The following is an 18371-nucleotide window of genomic DNA, read 5'->3' on the forward strand; positions in this document are numbered from 1 at the left end:
AGTACACTGGTATGAAAAGTTTTGATGAGGTAAGGTCATACTCCTCCATGCTTGGCAGCAAAGCACAGAGTTTGCCAAAGATGGGTTGAAGTGCCAAGAACATGTGCCAAGTCATCATATCTCTTCAGCTCCTTCTGCTGGAAGGACCTTAGTGCAGCTCTCAGGATGTTTGAAAACCACCATCAGTTAGTGATAATGCTGCTATTTAAGCATCAGCCCTTACTTCAGGGCAGTTGGCCAGACTGAAGCAGACGGCACAATTTCTCTCTTATTTTAGTAATTTGTGAAGTATTTCAGGGTGAACACTTACGCAAATAAATGTGAATTATTGGAGAGTGCTTTGTTTGTTTGGCATATGCTGAATTAAATCATGTACTTTGTTAGGATGTTTCCTCGAAAACTAACTTAGCATGATACTGATGCGGAAGGGTGACAGCTGCTTAATCAGGGCAATGCTAGTGTAATTTTCGTTAAGGACAATCATTAGCTAATGCCATGTATTTATACTGAATATAAAGCTCAAGTGAAAGGGAAAGCATTCATCTGTTAAAACTGCCATTCAGTTTGGAATCCCCAGTGGGTGGGTGGGTTGGTTGGTTGGTTTTGGTGCTAGTCTTGCTTCCTTTCACCTTACAACAAGTAGGGGGGAACAGTATGTAAAAAAAAAGAGTGCCATAGAGCTGTCATTCAAAATGGACCAGAGGATTACCATCACCCCTTAAAAATTATCCTAGGCTACCATATAGCTTTATTGTCCATTTTAAATAGGCTGTTTAAATGATGCACAGTTTCTTATTATTTTATCAGTTATGATTGCATTCAGGACTATGGTTTGGGGACAAGTGGCAGACAGAGTTACTTAGGTTGTTTTTCTCTACCTTCTGTCCTATAATTTAGTTATGATATTTTAACCACAGCTTTTCCTTTGTAGATACCAGTACACTGAGATCACTGTCAAAGGAGATACTGTATTCTTTTGTGAAACACTGTCTCCAGCTTACAAATAGGGAAATGAAGGCACAGGGAAGAAAAGATAACTTCTTTTCCCCTGTGGTTATCCAGTAGACCATTTGGCAAAAACAGGAGTAGACCTCCGGTCTGTCAAGGTCAGTCATCTCCATTAAACTCCTTGTTTAACAATTGGAAAAGTAATTACTTTATAGTATTAAGTTTTAACCCTCAAATTTACTAATCTATGGACTTTACTTCCCTGAGGCCAATTTTAGAATAGTTTACTGCAAGTCTCTTCAACTGTGAAAGGGGAAGTAAAGATTCTGACAATTGCCTGCAGTAGAGGTGGACAGTTGGCATTTTTGTTCAGGATTTTACAATATGCTTTTTTGATCATATATAACAAGTAGATGGGGCTTTGTGTTTCTGATCATAATCTTGGATGTTTAGAATACATATGAAGGTGTTTTGCCTGTTTCAAACAACATGGTTGTTACTAATATATTTCATATTCCTCTCTTCCTTTGTTTTACTTTTTATCTTTGGTAATTTTCTGGAACAGCAGTTTCTTGTTGAAGTCTCTGACTCAGATGGGAAAGGCCATCATCTAAGTTGGAGAGATGGCAATTTAGCATGCAGAGAGAAAGACCCAAAGAGAATAAATAGAAAACTACATTCATGATATATCCGGACAACAAGGTATTGCTACGATATTGGACTAGGGAGCTAGACTTGGGTAACTCTGCATGGCACTGCATTGTACTTCTGTTGATGAGACAGAGAGCAATAGTTATATGTGAGCTTTTACGTAAGTGTGAAATGACTCACTCTAAAAAGTATTTTCTCAGATTTAAAAAGGAAAGCCTGCTACAGAACCATGTTACTGACCTTAGTCCTAAATTATTAATTTTATGATGTCTTGATAAGTACAAAAATCTGATACATTTGTGTGTTAAATGAATCAATACTGTGTAAAAAGAAATTTAAGATGCTTCCTGCTGAATTTTTGTGTTAATTCATGTACTTTATTTCACAGGCAAAAAGACCAGGCAAGAACAGATCACTCAAAATTGCACATGTTTCAACCTGATGATGTTGGTACTTGAATTAGAACAGTGGAAAGTCAGCATGAATTCTTTTGTTTTACAGAAAGCAAGAAAAATTGAGGTTAATTAAAGGTTAATTAGAGTTTAATTGGTAGTTCTTTTTTTTTCCTCTTTACTTTGTGTGATAACAGAAATCTTAGAATCCTTGACTTTGATGGCAACAGATTGGGCAGGCCTGGTGTTGATTGCTACTGCCAACATGAAAGTGGTGCTGCAGTTCTGCAGCTCCAGTTCTTAATCAATGAGGTAAGGCCATATTTATTCAGATTCTTCTGTATAAATGTAGTTGAATAAGTCAATTTGTGTATTGTAATTGAGTGATATAACTTTTCACATTGACAAATAGTGCCAACAAGTAAGTGGTGTACATCCAGAGGACGTTCACCATACAGCCTTTTAGAAGACTATTTATGGGACTGCACACAGGGAAAAGTATTACCTTCATATACATCAGTATCAAGTACTGAACGAAAGGCAGTCAATATACGAATGTGTGCAGATAGATGTAAAATCCATGAAATTACTAAATATGCTACACAGTCCTGCTTCAGATAGAAATTAATAGATGAGCTACATCTTTCTATGGAAAGATATGGATGGTTAATGGCTGAAAACTCAATAGTTGGGCATATGCTACTACTTAAAGCAAGGAAAAGCAATTGCAGGGGTCATCAATCAAACCAGCATGCTTAGTCTTTGTAAATGGTTTGTCGAAATCCAGTTTAGACAACATGAAGAAACAGTGACAGATTATAGCTTGCTCTGTACAGAAGATCTCTGGAGCTGGTAATAGGCAAGAAGACTTTCTGGAGCATATAAACCTGGTTTTATTTCTAGAACATTGTAACTTGGCCAAATTATAAGCTAGACATAATTCAGTTTTGCTTAATTTTCTCACATGATATAAGGAAACACTTTTGACGGTTTCAGGTCCTCTTTCTGAGCCTGGCAATGTTAGAGTTTCACTAGGAAAGAGTTTTAGTTTTGTGGGTTTTTAAACCTGAGAAATATTTATCTTTTTCTCCACCTGTTTGGAGAGAAAGCACCTGAACCACAGAAACTGAGGGAGGACTGAAACTTTAGAAACAATCAGTCCAGTGGAATTCTTTAAAGGAAGGCAGGGATGAAAACAGGGAGGCCAAGATTTGAATCAGTGTTCTTTCATTTCTTTAGGTGACCAGCAGATCCCATAATACATAGGATTAATTTGATTTCAGTGATGGAGATTCTCTCTGATATTGGCCCAAATTCTTTGGGAGATGAGAATTAAAGCATGGATTACACTGTATTAGAGAAGTCTCACCTTCATAAATTTCACTTGCATATGTCAGCGTTGAAAAGAACAGTTGCTAGGATTAGGAAAGAAATCCAAGATGCAAAAAGAGAATTTTATCACTTAGTCATAGTTGGTATGAACTGATATTTCAGTTATATCCTTGCCCTTTCTCAGAATAAAGCACTGCCTTCTGTTTGGGCAATATCTAGTTCCTCTCTGCCATAGTAATACACAAGGATAGATCCTTTGTACTAGACCTGATCTGAGTTGTAAATGTAGTAAATCACCACAGTAGCAGTAGAGAGCTTCCTCTGCAGTCCATTTTCACATGGCATCACTGTTCCACGGTGAGGAGAAAGATAGTAGGAAGAAGGTAGAGTAAATTCACTACAAGCTGCCCAGGCAGATAGAGGTCTGGACATTGGAAGAGGTCCATTTTTGGGGCACCAGAAACAGAACCTGTTTGGGGAGTATTTCTGATTTGTGATAAAGTCTCTGTCCTTTTGTCTACATCTCTTAGTTCTTCCTAGGTCCTCTCCCCCTGCTACCTGTCTCTGCTTTCTTATCTGCATCTTCTTTTCACAGTTCCAGTTTTGAATTTCATGTTGTCTTGATATGACTACTAAGCTGTGCTTGGCACCATCACTTGTGTGTATGCGTGTGCACTAATCCCTTTAACCTTTAGTTACATCCTTCACACTCACCTTTTTAAGTAAGTGTTGTCTGTTCTCCATTTCGTTCATCTCTGTGCTTATGTGGAAATACACGAGAGTTCACATGCATAACCTTGGTACAAAGCTTCAATTTGCCTTTTAAACTGATGGAGTTTTAATTTAATTTTGCCTGATCATGTACTAATTTAAAATATTTACATTTACCAGATCAATTAAAATTGACTATTATTTACGGTAAAATATGTTTTTTCTAGAAGAAAGCAACCATTTTTCATAAACTATATCATTTCCTATGGGTAGATCATTAACAGTGAGGATCTCTTAAGAATGAGACAGAATCTGCAGAAAAGTAATATTCTGCCGTATTTTGTGTCTGCTCTAGGGTGCTTTGGTCAGTGCAAGTGCAGATGATGCACTTCATTTGTGGAATCTCCGACAGAAACGACCAGCTATACTACATTCTCTGAAATTTAACAGAGAAAGGTAAGACTATATGACACAAAATACATACCTTGTTTAAAAAACCCCCAAACTTACTTTCTGGATTTGTAATAGATGCTTATTAGTTTGCCTTTCTAAAGGTGGATATAGTTTTGTCTTGAAATTTTTTCTTCCCCTGTTTGAGTCTTGTTTCCACAGAACAAAAACTTCACTTTCTCCTTCTGCAGCCTTCTCATGACTAGAAAAATGTTGTCTGCTTTTTGTCAAAATGTTTTTCAATTTACCTTCTATTTGCATGAACTGCTGTGAGCAGTAGTGTGTTTGTTTTTCTTAAGACCAGACACAAGAACTGTGATCCTTTCAGATCATCTGTTGTTCAGTACTAGCCAGAGTACCTCAGCTGGCTGTGTCAGGGAAATAATTATTTTCTCTACTTTGCAAGGGTTTTATTTTTGTAAAATACTGGAAGTTTAGAAGAAATAAATTGTGAATTTGGGAAACTATGGCAAATACCAAATGAATCAGAGACTGATTTTCTAAATTTTACTTTTATCAGTACCTAATTATAGAAAGCCCTACTGAAAATAGATTAAATGGGGTGGTGGTAATTTTCAAACTCAAACAGAAGCCGAGCACTTTAATCTGTATTTAGTCACCCAAGTAAAACCTGCTACGGTATTATGGAGCTTGAATACTACACTTTTATTAAGAAAAAGTTCCATGTTTCTATTAAGGAATTAGGTCAGTAGTCAGAAGACCAAGATTTAGTGCATAAATGCAGCAGTTGTTTTTTTGTGAGTCCTTGAGCAATACAGCTATTCTGTGCTTCATCTTTGGGATGGATTTTTTTGAAATTTTAAAACATAGATATAATACATACTATGGTTTTAACTGGGAGTTTAAGTGATACTGTAATTCTCTTAGTGTATACATTCAGTGTTTATTAAGGTGCAGCAACTTCTTTTAGATATTTACGTATCTGCTTGTGCAGTGGTGAAAGATATCAGTACTTTACCAGAGCTGTGAAATAAACAGGCTCATCAAAGCTTTAGCTGCAGCAAATCTGAAAATTATTATGGAAATAGACTTCTTCTTTGTTGTTTATTATTCAGATACATATGTTTGCCCTTAAATGTCACCAATTTGCAAGTTTTGTTGTGGGAAGTACCACATGATAATTTAGAAAATATACATCCTGACTCCAAAGAGTTTATAACCTCTAGCAAACGTATACCAAATGGTTTGGGACTGCGTGAGGGAAGATGAAAAAGAAAAATTATATGTACATTTGCTAGCTGCTTCTGGACAGTAAGTCATCATTTTACATATATTGAAATATTTGAATCTTGGCATTCTCATCAGGTAGGTACATTATCCACAATTTGTCATTGATAAATCCAGATATCGTAGAAGTTATTCCAGTACATCTTGGTCTAGCTGTCCAGCCAGCAACCTTGCATATAATCTAAGGAATCAATACTGAATGCATTGTCTGTTCACCTGTTTGCCTGTCATGTCTCTTCAGAGACACTAGCTGGTATCTTGGTTAGAATTTTATCATAATTTCTTGGTAAAATAAAGTCACGTGCATTTGGGCTTTGCTGAGAGCAGAACACTTGTCATCACATTTACTTAATTTTCTTTTGCTTCTGACAGCCTAAAACATTGGGCAGAATATTTTGAAGCAAGTTATTTGGAATACTGGAAACTTTTGCATAAAAACAAATTTTGTGTAATGACATTTTTGAACTGAGATTTAAAAAGCATCTGAGGATGTAGTTCTTTATAACAAAATGTATAGCTAGCTATACTGCCTTTTATCAAATTCTAGTAAGTTGTGAGAAAAAATACTATTAGTTCTTTTATGCATATTTTAAGTAACTGGTACAATCACTGCCATTTAAATAATATTTATTAGCACATCAAAGGGTATAAGGTAAATATCCTGACACTCTGCCATATAATATTGTCAAAGAAGTAAATGCAGTTTTAAATTAAAAAAAGAGTTTTCAATAAGTATGAAGAAATAACTGTGTAGGCAGTTCTTTTCTTCTCAGGGTTCTCTAGCACTGCACTAAGTTTTTGGCTTTTTGTATTCAAGCACTTGGCTCCAGAATGAAATCTCTTCATTTCTATTATATTTTCTTTTAACATACATGTCAATTAATTTCAAATAATCTAACTTTCAATTTTCTAAGCTTGATTACACATTTAGTATGTAAAATTCAACATAAGCCTCTGGGCAAGTAGCAAAAAAGTAAAGCTAAAACGGTAATTAACCCTCTGGTCAGTTTGGAACATTTTTATGCATATATGCCTAATAGAGTTAAGTCTAAAAGAGTTTCCATTTTTCTTCTGAGTATATTTTTTGTGTTAGAGCACAGGAGTTAAGAATTACAGGATGCTCAGAGAAACGGCAAATAATGGTTGCCTTAGCTACAAGAAATTTATGGCAAAATGGATGAAAGGGGAATTTGGGAGGCTGATAAAGCAATAAGATCAAAATCGATTTTCTTCAAGAAATTCAAAGGTCTGTCTTCCAAAAATTAGTCGTCTTCACTGTTAGAACAGTTAAAAAAATTACTATTTTCATCTTTCCTCTCTACTTGCAGGGAGAGGTTAAGGGGAGGCAAGATTCATACTGAAGAAAGATTCCTTCTTTTGTCTTGTTTTAACTTTATGACTCAATGAATGAGCTGGTTTTGATGTTTCTTAAATGGAGAGAAATGTTTGTTGACAGAGAATAGGTTTCAAAATACTTTATTTTAAAGTACACTTTTATAAATAAAGTTTTTTAAAAAAATGTTCAGAAAACAGTAGGGTATTGAAAAAGGCCATACAGGGAAGTGTTTCGACAGTCAAGGGCTAGTTCTTACAATAACACAATTTATAATTTAATTTAATTTTAGGTTAAGACAGCTTTTACAGACCCAAACACATAATTTTTCAGATGCATTTTACCTGTGAAAATGGAGCATGTGGCTGCTTCAAATTTTCCTATTTGCATGTCTCTCTTGAGGATTTGTAAAAACTGTAATTTTATTCATATAGTGTATTTGTCTTTGATATGCTCTTTGGTTTAGATTTTTTTTTTCCTGAACAATTGGCAGATTTACTTCATAAAGTGATGCAATATAATACAGTTTTACTTAGAATTCCAATATTATCTGCTTGTGATGAGGAAGATAATTTTATTAGTCCAAATTCTTGATTAATTTGACTTCAATTAATTAGTTTTCATGTAGAATCAGTTTATTCTGAGTTTTTAAAATGTTTGATGCATGAACCGTACAGCTGTTAGATGCTGTTAGATGGATGCATGCTACTTAAGGCTTTAGCATTCAGTGCACAAGTCTTCATATTGTTGAACTGTTGAATTTGCAATTTGCTTCTATTTTTTGACATTTAAGATTGCAGCATAATGGACTAAAACCCGCTCCTAGCAGTGTTTCTGTATATGTTTATGCAACTACTTGAGTCAAATTTCCCCAAGCGTATACATATATATATTCCCCTTTCCTTCTCACAAAGGTAAAAAACATGTTTGTTCTTTTCTTCAGATGTTGGTAACAACATAGATGTAAAGAGTGAAGAACTATTACATGCAGCATGCTTGTTATCTTTCACTTACCGTGTAGCATTCAGTATTAAGAGACCAAATGGTTTATGAATAATAATTCACTAACAAAATGTACTTTTGTAGTTATTAAGTCATAGTTTGCAACCTCTACAGATTTTTTTTTTTTTTGACCTATTGTTAAACTAAGGCTGATGCAACATGAGCAATATTAACTTGTCTCTGATAATTCACTGCTCCTTTACTAAGTGTCTCTTTGGAGCAAGTGCAGAAGGAACACTGAAGAATGAGACATGGCAAACTGATTTTTGTTCTGCAGTGTAATGCTCTGGACTTCTTAGCAAATTATATGTTTTTGCTTTGTATCAAAATAAAAGGTTATCATCTTAAATTTCTATTGCTATAATTGGAATGTAATACAATGCATTAAGAACCTTCAAGAAAATATAAATGTAAGCAGTGTGTTTCAGTGCTCGACCGCATACCAAGAGCTGTAATGATAACATGGTTACTCAAAGCCATACTTGACAGTAGCATATGGTTGATAATATATGATTTACTGTTCCATTCACAAATAGGATGGACAGGTAAAACTTTTAATCTCTGGAAACAGTCCTTAAGAATCTCTTCAGTACTTCTGAAGCGTAACATTATGGTGATGTTCGTTATGTTAGTCCCTGCTTTTCCTTCTTTGATGTCATAGGAGATGCCAGATTCATATTCAGTAGACATTTTAGGCAAAATAAGTAACTCGGTTACTGGAACCAGGCACTGTCTCTATCTGCTGTGAAGAACATTAGGATTAAGCTAAACCACCGAAAACTATTATAGGCCTTAATTATTTTTAATATAGAGTAGACTTCAGCAAGCACAGCTTTAGATACAGTTTACATAGTTTTCCCATTTAAGATTAGTGCAGCTGGGGTAGGAAAAACCAGCAAGGATTACAGTGTGAAATCCGGGTCCTTTAGACCTCTGTGCACTAGTTTCACTTACAAACACAGTTCATCTGTTACTCTGAAGCTGGGCTAGTTCAGTTGTGTTGACTGACATGGGGGATAGCTTTCCTCTTTTTCTTCTTTTAGCCAGCGCTGACTGGTGTGTTACAAATGAGCTGACAGCGCTACAACAGTTTATCCACTGACTTGCACTCAGCATACATGAACACAGTGTACAAGTTCTGTTGGGTCTTTAAATCCATCTGCATGCACTGGACACCGATGCCATGACAATACCATAAGTGCCCATCCGCAGAGGAATTGCAGGGTGGCAAAATCCGTGTAACTGGCTTTGGGGCTCTGATCTGCAACAGTTCTTCAGTTGCTAAGGGTATGCCGACACAGAGGACGAGGAGCCTTTTAAGTGGTGACTTTTAGAGCAATTCTCAGTTAGCTGTAACGTACTGTTGATTAGAAACTTGACTCCTATATCTGAGATCTTGCAGTATTTGAACAAGATGATTGCGCGTATTACTGCAATGCTTGGCAGCAAAGAGGAAAAAATAGGTATTTTTGGATCTGGTGACTTCTTTTGTGTGTTGGTCTATATTCTTTCCTGCAGTAGCTGTATCCTTGCAGGATTTTGTGTCCTGTGTTAAGAGTTTACCTCATCAAAATGACAGCGAGAGGCTACTGAATGAATATGGGTGGCTGGCTGTGCAGTCTCAGCAGTACCTGTATCTGTCAGCTTGTGTGTTAGGGACTTGTGAGTTACTAAACTTAGATTATCTGTCTCATTGGTTGTTCAAGGAACTGAATTCCTATGATAGCTTGCCTGCTCATAAATGAGCCTCCTGGTTAATATTGTATTACTGCAAACTCTGTATTGTTTATGTACTTTCAAATTAGTCAGAAGTTTGTCATTAAGCAGGAGAGTAGTTAATAGCTTCAGTGCAGTTGCACAGCCATACTATACCACAAACCAGATTCTGATTATGTGGTGTGGTGCAGCATTTAGCTATTCCAGAGAACCACAGAATTCAAATATAAAGCAATATTTCGCCATACAATCCTGCCACAGTTTGTGTAAAGGATTTAAGGTTTCTCAGATTGACAGTGGAAAAAAACTGAGGCATGTAAAAGAAGCCATGCAGTTGATTGGCATTCACTTCCACATTTCAAAGACGTTTTTACAAAAGATTTCTTACAAGTGGTTTTGGTTGTTTGGGTTTTTTTTGTCTTATGATGTGTGTCTTGCCAAGTGTGAAGACAGCACAGACCTTAGATGTGTAAGATAAATATTAAGTATGAGTGGTGTGGTCTTGCATCAGCATTTGTTGCTTTTGAGAGAATGATGCTCAGGGATTTCAATAAACAATTAATGTTCTTTGTGTGCAGTTATTGAGCTCGGAAAGATTCCTGAGGCCCATAAAGAACACCCCCGGTCTATAAGGCTGTGCCTTAGTACTGCAGGGCAGGAAAGTGAACTTTGTCGATGTCACTTCAGAAAGACAGAAGACTGGATACAAAGTTTCTCCAGTGATACTGACCCAAATCATGTTCCTGTAGTTACCACATGCTTCTGCCTTATCTGTTAAACCCTTCTCCCCCCCCCCCCCCCCCCCCCCCAAAAACCCAAAACAAAAACAAACAAAAAAAAACCCCAAAAAAACCTACAACATTACATTTGTTTCTCAGGTCTTACATCATATTATGGAATATTTCATAGTACGCTTGACCTGTAGGATCAATGAAACCTAGTTGAAATGATGAATGGCTTGGTCATAAAAAGAAGTCTAGCACAAGCATTTTGGATTTTTTTTCTTCAACATGCCTTAGCTAAACATCGACAAAGAGCAAAAATACAAAACATAGATTGGCTTGTTGATACCAAGAATCAGCAGTTTTGATCTGATAGATTTATGAGATTATGGAATTCCACTAAAGCGGAATGAAGAGTCACATGATCCCCAGGATTTTCTTTTTAATAGGTCTTAAATATGTGGGCTTTCTAGTGGAGTGGAGCTGAAGGGACCTCCTCAGTCTAGTTCCCTGCAGTTGCAGACCAGACAACTCATATACCTCCTTTTACATAATGAGCACACTGATTATGTTCTGCATCAAGAGATGCTGGTCCCTTATGGTCCCAGTAAGAAAGGCACTCAGACTCTGTAAGTTATCATTCAAAATGCTGTTTATTAGAGCTAGCACTATAAAGAATGAGAGAATAAAACAGATAATCTTACATCCCTGTAGATGCTGGGAACGCCAAGTTGTGCATCATCAAACAGGCCTCCAATCAGCAGGCTGTGCAGACCCCATCCATAGGTGGGGTTATCCCATTTTGGTCATTCAAGTTATTATAGGATTTTCTTATACAAAAACAACTGTGTTCATTATTTCTACTATCAAACAGGATGGACGTTCACACTAAAACTTCCTGATGCACTGTTAGATGAAGGCAGAGCCACGCAGGTGGTGCAATCCCCAAGTAGGAGCTTCCCGCAGGCTCCAGTCTTACAATGAGGTGGCTGCGTTTATCCTGAGACCAAGGGGTACGTGCTGCACAACAGGGCCTGAAGGCCACATTGTACCTGCAGGCTTGTGCCCACTCAGGTTAACTGCTCTGTGGATGACTAACTCTTCCGCATGCAGTGGTCTCCCAGTCAGGAGCGTGACACTGTGATATAACTATTCAAGCTTAAGTTCACTACTCCTCCTATTGGGGAAAATTGCTCAATGCTAATTTCATCCTTCTAATGGCAAGAAACCTTCCAGCCTCAAGACTAAATGTATCTTTATGGTTCCTTTATTCCCATTTATTGTGATATTCAGGTATCCACAGTCATGCGTTTTAAATATTTTGTCTCTCTTTTGCAGTTAAACAGCTCATTCATATCTATTCACAACCTGCTTTATTCTTTTTTTCACTATGAAAATCAAGGTTCTGTGTTTTCCTTCATAAGTTTGTGTCTTCATTGCCTTTTCTTTGGCCTTTCTTCTCATATCAGTTCTCTCTGAGCTGATGATTAGACAAGGAAGCATTCTAGATAGGTTCCCATCTGCACTGTGGACATTGACATTACCATTTTCTTTTGTAATCTCTATGGGAATATGTTTACTGATGCATACCGTAATAAGATCTTCTTTTACGTGGCTTTGTCTTGCCAGTACTTGTGGTCTTGCTGTGATTGACTAATACACACATTACACTTCTTCACTGATGTGTATCTAGCTGGCATGGAATGTGCTGCTTTTCAGTACAAGCCCTTAAGAGTGGAAGCAAAGCGAGACAAGCAAAATCGAAATTATTTTTTTCCATCACTTCTGTATCATGAGTTCCAACCCTGAAGTGGAAGTTCTTATTCTTTGAAGTTTGGAGCCTTGCCCTTTGCATTTTAAATTTCATACCATTCCTTGTACTCTACTTCTGCAGATTGTCCTTCCTCTCTAATATTGTGGCCCTAAAAGGTTTCATTAGTATTAGTATCAAGGTCACTTACGAAATTACAAGATCAGCTGTAAAACTAATACTTGAGAATCCCTCAAATAGCTAGTAAAATATTTCCTTTTCTGGTAAAATCAAGTGGAAAATAGACCTTAAAACCAGAATTTCATAGCAATGGTTTTTATAAGTGCTGTATTTAATTTTGACGTATGCTAGATTTCCTAAAATTGGAATATTTTGGAATAGCTTACCTTTGGTAAACCAACCTTCCCTATTTTACTATAACTTTACAAAATTTGTCCTTTTCAAACTCAAAACCTTGGTAAGTGTGTATTTTTAAGTATATTTGAGCAAATAGTAATAATATTATGGTCACAACATCATAGATGGCAACGTGGTTTAACTTTTATTTCTGTGGGGTTTCATTTTTTTTATGCTTACCTTCTATGGTGGGATTTGTAATGCAATCTGAGTTGGTGCCACTGCAGAGAAAGTGCTGCAAGAACTTAAGCTGGCTAGTTTAAAACTAGTGTGGTTTCTCTATGCTTAAGTTACACCGGGGTAGATGTTACTGTAAAATAACATCACCTTTGATTTGATTAATTGACTGTTTACTAAAGAAATCTGTTGGTTGCCATTTCCAGGAATAACTGGACCATACAGTTATTAGCAAGACTTCTTTTCTTTTCTGTGCATGATGCAATAAACTCTCTTCTAATTACAGAAGTCCTGGTCGTATTTTTCATTTTAGAATATTAAAGAGATCTCTGTTTATATCCAGATCCAACCTTGAATTTAAGAATCTTTGTTCTTCTCTTAATGGTGACTTTCAGAGTCTTCCCCAAAGTAATTTTCAGTCCACCAGGATTCTGCCGATACTACTATTTTCAGTTTTGTTTCAATTAAAAATGTCCTTAAGTGCATTATGCCACAGTATCTGCTTTTATACCTGTTTGCTAAACAACTTCTCTGAAGGCAAATAGAGCTGTTTAAGATATTTAAGATCTATTTTTACACAGCTCTGTACATAAAGGTTCTATTTCCATAATGAGACTTTAAAATGTTCAATAATAACATTAGCATAGTATATGGTAATTTGATTTTTGGTAACTACTCAGAAGAGTCTCAAAACAGGAACCCTGTTACATTGGTTACATATATCTTTTCATTTTAAAAGCATGTATCCAGGACTTAAGAAAACACATGACAAAGTATGATGAATAATAAGGCAAATGTTTTTCTAATTCATGGTTATCAATCAGTTGCAAATCAATTCACATTTTCCTCACAGTGGTGCATTAAAAGCAGGTTAACAGAAAATGGCTGATACGCTATATATGAATTACTTTTAGAGATAACAGCTGTATTTAATAGCACAAGGACCAAAAAACCTGAAACATGACTTAGAACAAATTGCTTCTACTTTCCCCCTATTGCTAAAAACGTACCAGATAGCCTCTACTTCCCTCAGTCCACCCCGATCTGTTAGTTTGATTTATTACTTTATTTAAAGCTTTTTACAGACATTATGTTTGTAAATACATAAAAGAGTCTTGGGATTTGATCTGAGACTGTGGAAAAAATATCAAGCGAAGGTTTCTAAACAAGAATTTTCTCAACTGTGAAAACACCAAAATCACTGTTCGTAGCTGGTAGTTGGTCAAATGTTGTGGCTATAAATGCAGCATAGTTAAAATATTTGAAAGGTGAAATTTAGTTATAACAGCTAATGAAATAACTTTATAAATTTGCTGTATGTATATGCATGTGTCTGCACATATATAGGTGTGTGTACATGTGCATGCACACACATACGAAATCATCATGACTGCTAGAACTGCTAGGAGAAAAATGTATAGCTAGCACAATTATTTGAGGACTGAACAACAGTACAGGGACTAGAGTGCCCTCTGGCCTGACAAAACCTCTTTTCCAGTTCCTTCTCTTATTTCTATGAGAAAACAGGTATGTCTTCAGAATTCTATTTTGCAAAGCATCTTTGTGATGTTTCGTTTTTACTTGAATAGGGAAGAAAAACATGTTCTGTATTATTTAATTTTTATGTCATCAGGCCATCCCTGATTATCTGCCTGAGTAACTTATGTGTTGGTTTCTTTCCTCAGAAAAAAATCCTTTAGCTCTTAGCAGTAGACGTGTTGTTATATGCTGCAAAACTTTAGATCATGCGCTTAGCAGTGTGCTGCTTCTTTCTAATGCTTTGTAGAAAATAAAGCATGTTTCTCAGTAAGATTTCTGCTTTTTTGAGAAAACACAAGGTAACACGTTATGATGTTTTCACATAGCAGCTGTGTTGCCAAATTGCTCTAAGGCCAGGTTTGGATAGCAAAATTTAAAATACATACACGTAGCCATACACTGAACAACCGTGTTTCATAGCCTTAGTCATCACAAATGAGAAGTCCAATACTGCAATACAGAAATGCATCATGTATTTCATATCATACATAGTCATATTAGACGAGCAAAAAAAGATGTCTTTCAAAATTTAAACAAGTTTAAACAGCATAAACAGTCTACATTATCAGTTGGAATATTCAGCTTGCCACACTTATAGTATAGTTACAGGCATTCTGTGGGTTTGTTTTTTTGAAGTTTTCAGATTAGAGTTTTGAGACATCTTTCATAGTCCTGTTCAGATATATCCTTTGACCTTTGTTACATTAGATTTCCAGTCATACGTTAAAGCAGTGAAGAAGATACACCCGTTCTGTTGCAGTAAGTCATTTGGTTCCTGGAAACCACTCCACCCCTTTCCTGCCCAGGCACATGTCAGCTTCAAGCAGGATCCAATGCAGTAATTTAGGATACTTTTCCTTCTGTCACAATAAACTCTGGGCGCTATTCCAGTAAATCAGAAATAGAGCTAGTAATGTCAGTGTTGAGATTATCTCATTAAACAGTACATGAGCAGGAAGAGAAGAGAGACTACAGATTGCAGAAAAACAAGGACCGTTAATCACAGAGTCCCCGTCTACTGAAGCATAACAAATGAGAACAGCTGGTCTCCAATAAGTCTACAAGATTTTAATTGATGGAAGCTATTAAGAAAAAAAAGTGTGTATACATTGAAAAAGTATACACATGTAAAAATGCAATTTTTTTTACTTTGAAGTAACTTTCAGTATTTCAATCTTACCCTGATTGTAGAGAGTCATTCAAAATAACTTGATCGATATTGATATAAAATAGGTTTTAAACTCATTATAGTAAGAATGTAGGATAAACACAGATTTGTGTATGTTGCGGCAAGCAGGGGATGAAATACTAGCATATCTTCAGTGTACTTTTCTAACAGCTATGTAAAGTCAAGCTGTTTAGCAAAAGACAAGTTTCAACCTTTGATCTTTGAGCTGAGTCCCAGTTTACTTTTTTGAAACTATGAGGTTGGGAAGCAAAAAGTGTATTTTTATTTGTAGCTTCAGTGTTGGGTGAAAGGATGAGAGAAACTCTACCCTTAGGTATTTTGGTATTTTTAATGCAGCTGCTACAAAATCAATGAAAGAAATAAATCAAAAACTTTTTAAGAACATCATCTCCCTCTTCCATCCTTTGTGTTTTGGCTTTCTTTTATTGCTAAGAAACTCAGTGGCTCTTATTGTGGTCTGTATTGCCTATCACTGTCACTATGCTTGGTATTACAACTCCATTTTTACTTAACCTTCAAAGAAAGTAATGGAGAACAAGTAAAGTACTGCAAATAAGAAATAGTGATTTCACAAGCCAGTAGACAAGAGAAAAATCATGTACCTTGTCTTTCCCCTAAAGATGAAAGCAAGAGTCTGTTTGCCAACGCTGTTTCATTAATTTGCTCACTCTATTGATTTTGTGGAGCTTTAGTTCTCATTTTTGTTGTCTAATGACCTTGAGTTGGCACCAGAAGCAAACTGGAAGCCAATGAAAAGTATGCTGGTTTCTTCCAGCATCTCTTCCTTTTTAAAGAAGCGATTTTCCGTATAATTTCCTTGTTTTTTTCTTGGGTCCAAGCCTACACGTTACACCTGTTCAATCTACTGCATTACTGTATGTAATACTAAAGATCTAGCCAGGGAGGGTATGCCACTGTCATTGTCAGTGATCCTGTTCCCACATGCAAGACATCCCAATGAATTTACCATCAAAACAGTAAAAGGGAGTTGACAAAAGAGGGTGTCTTTTTGCTGTGCATTTGTCTAGCAGGAAGGAAATAAATTTTCTGTCATCCTGAAGATTAAACAAATTGTTAGTAACACAGGCTACAAAAATTGCCATCCCCTTGCACACTGGGATTTCAAGAGTGACTTCTAAGTTGTTCTGGAGCTCCAGTAGTGCCAGTTAACGTGATGCAGTGCTGCTGCTAAGGCAGATAGCCATTGGGTTACGAGGGTGTGAATTGAAATGCCTGTATCTTGTATTATAGGAAGTTATCACGTAGCTGGCTTTTCATATGTGTTATGGCATGTTGAACAGGCCAGGATGTTTTACAGATTTGTAAGAAGGTTAGTTATAAGAAATGAAACTGGTAAAAACCAAAAGACCAGTTGCATGCTGTATACTTCGACTGACCTTGTAAAGTGCTCACGGTAACCTCATAAGCTTTTATCTAAATACATAAATTCAGTCTTTATCTAAGGAAGATCTCCAGGTTTACTTATCTGATAAAAGGTAATGCATCTGATATTCTTGAACATGCCTTTTCTGATTTATTCTAGGTTCTTTTAAGTTTGAGTTAACTGCTTGTAAATAATTTGTGTTAACACCCATTATAAATGCTCATATAGTTGCTACACTAACATTTTGTGTAGTTAACATAAGTATTTGTGACTTAGAACAAGCATTTATGGAATGCTGTAAACTATTAATTACAGTTGTGATTGCACATTCATTTGAAATAGGAAGCTCACAATTTAAGAATGGGCCTAACTTTAGGCTTGTTAGGGTTATTTCACCTGTCCAGAAGCTTTGCATAGGAACTTCTAGCTTTTGAAGAACCAGAGGAACAGCCTGCTTTTACTCTTGATTGCTTTAATAGGAAAAGAAACCAAATATACTATTGGTAGTGCTTTGCTTTGTACTTTATATTTCAGTTTTTAAAACTTTAAAGGATTAATAATTAGTCCCAATTTCTAAAAATCAGGATGCTTCAGGATGTGCCAATAGATCCAAAGGAAAAAGAAACCCAGCTAGGGACAAAAGCAAAATATCTTGAGAAATAGTTTTTCAACTGCATTTCATAAAATTTTACAGATTTTTTTTTTTTTTCCTGCTTCTTGTATTTCTTTTTCTTATTCTTGTAGCTTGTTTAAGTATAATATTCCGGGTAAAGGACATAATGAAAAATGCATGTATCTTCAATACTTTGAAAGCAGCAGTGGACCACCAGCCAGTTGACACATCTAAATAATTTGCTTTTTTGCTTTGTCAAAACAAATAACTATGTAAGGTGTCTATCATTTAATTCTGTTTGCCTAAAATGAAACTATAAAGTCAAAATGTTTTCTCAACATTTTTTCCAAGTAGAATTTATAGAAATGGGGAGGGGGGTGACTGCTAATTATATACAGCGCATTCACAAATAGCTAGAAGAATACTTTGCTTAGGATATGTTTATATTACAATTGTAGTTTAGAGATAGAATCCTGATTTGTTGTACCTCAGCATTTGTAGGGAATTTGCCATCACTGAAATTCTTTAAATTAAGAGGTATCTTTTAGTAAATTGTTTTAGCTTAAGCAGTAATTAATTTGAAGGAATCCTATGGCCTGTGTTAAGCAGAAGAGAGGAGCCCTAAATGTTTATTTCTTATATTGCAATCCACAGATTAAATTACCACTGTTGTGCAAATAATGACCATAATGAATACTTGCAGCTAAAGCAGTATAAGATAAAGACAAATAAAACTGTTCTGTGAACTGATTGGGTAAGCTGAGTAATCTGAGACACTGAACTTGTAAGGGATGTTG

At 35.9% G+C, this 18371-nt stretch overlaps 1 protein-coding gene across 10 annotated transcripts in view; it reads left to right on the forward strand.

Annotated features, from left to right (window-relative positions):
* Nucleotides 1-18371, forward strand: part of STXBP5L (syntaxin binding protein 5L) — a 194424-nt gene that overhangs the window by 68182 nt on the left and 107871 nt on the right. For all 10 annotated transcript variants that reach the window (XM_069785870.1, XM_069785871.1, XM_069785872.1 and 7 more), the window contains exons 3-4: nt 2222-2303; nt 4390-4490. In XM_069785870.1, the coding sequence (XP_069641971.1) occupies nt 2222-2303; nt 4390-4490 (183 nt within the window). The remainder of the gene's footprint in view (nt 1-2221; nt 2304-4389; nt 4491-18371) is intronic.

This window comes from Haliaeetus albicilla, chromosome 6 (genome assembly GCF_947461875.1).
Source record: "Haliaeetus albicilla chromosome 6, bHalAlb1.1, whole genome shotgun sequence".
Lineage (NCBI taxonomy): Eukaryota > Metazoa > Chordata > Aves > Accipitriformes > Accipitridae > Haliaeetus > Haliaeetus albicilla.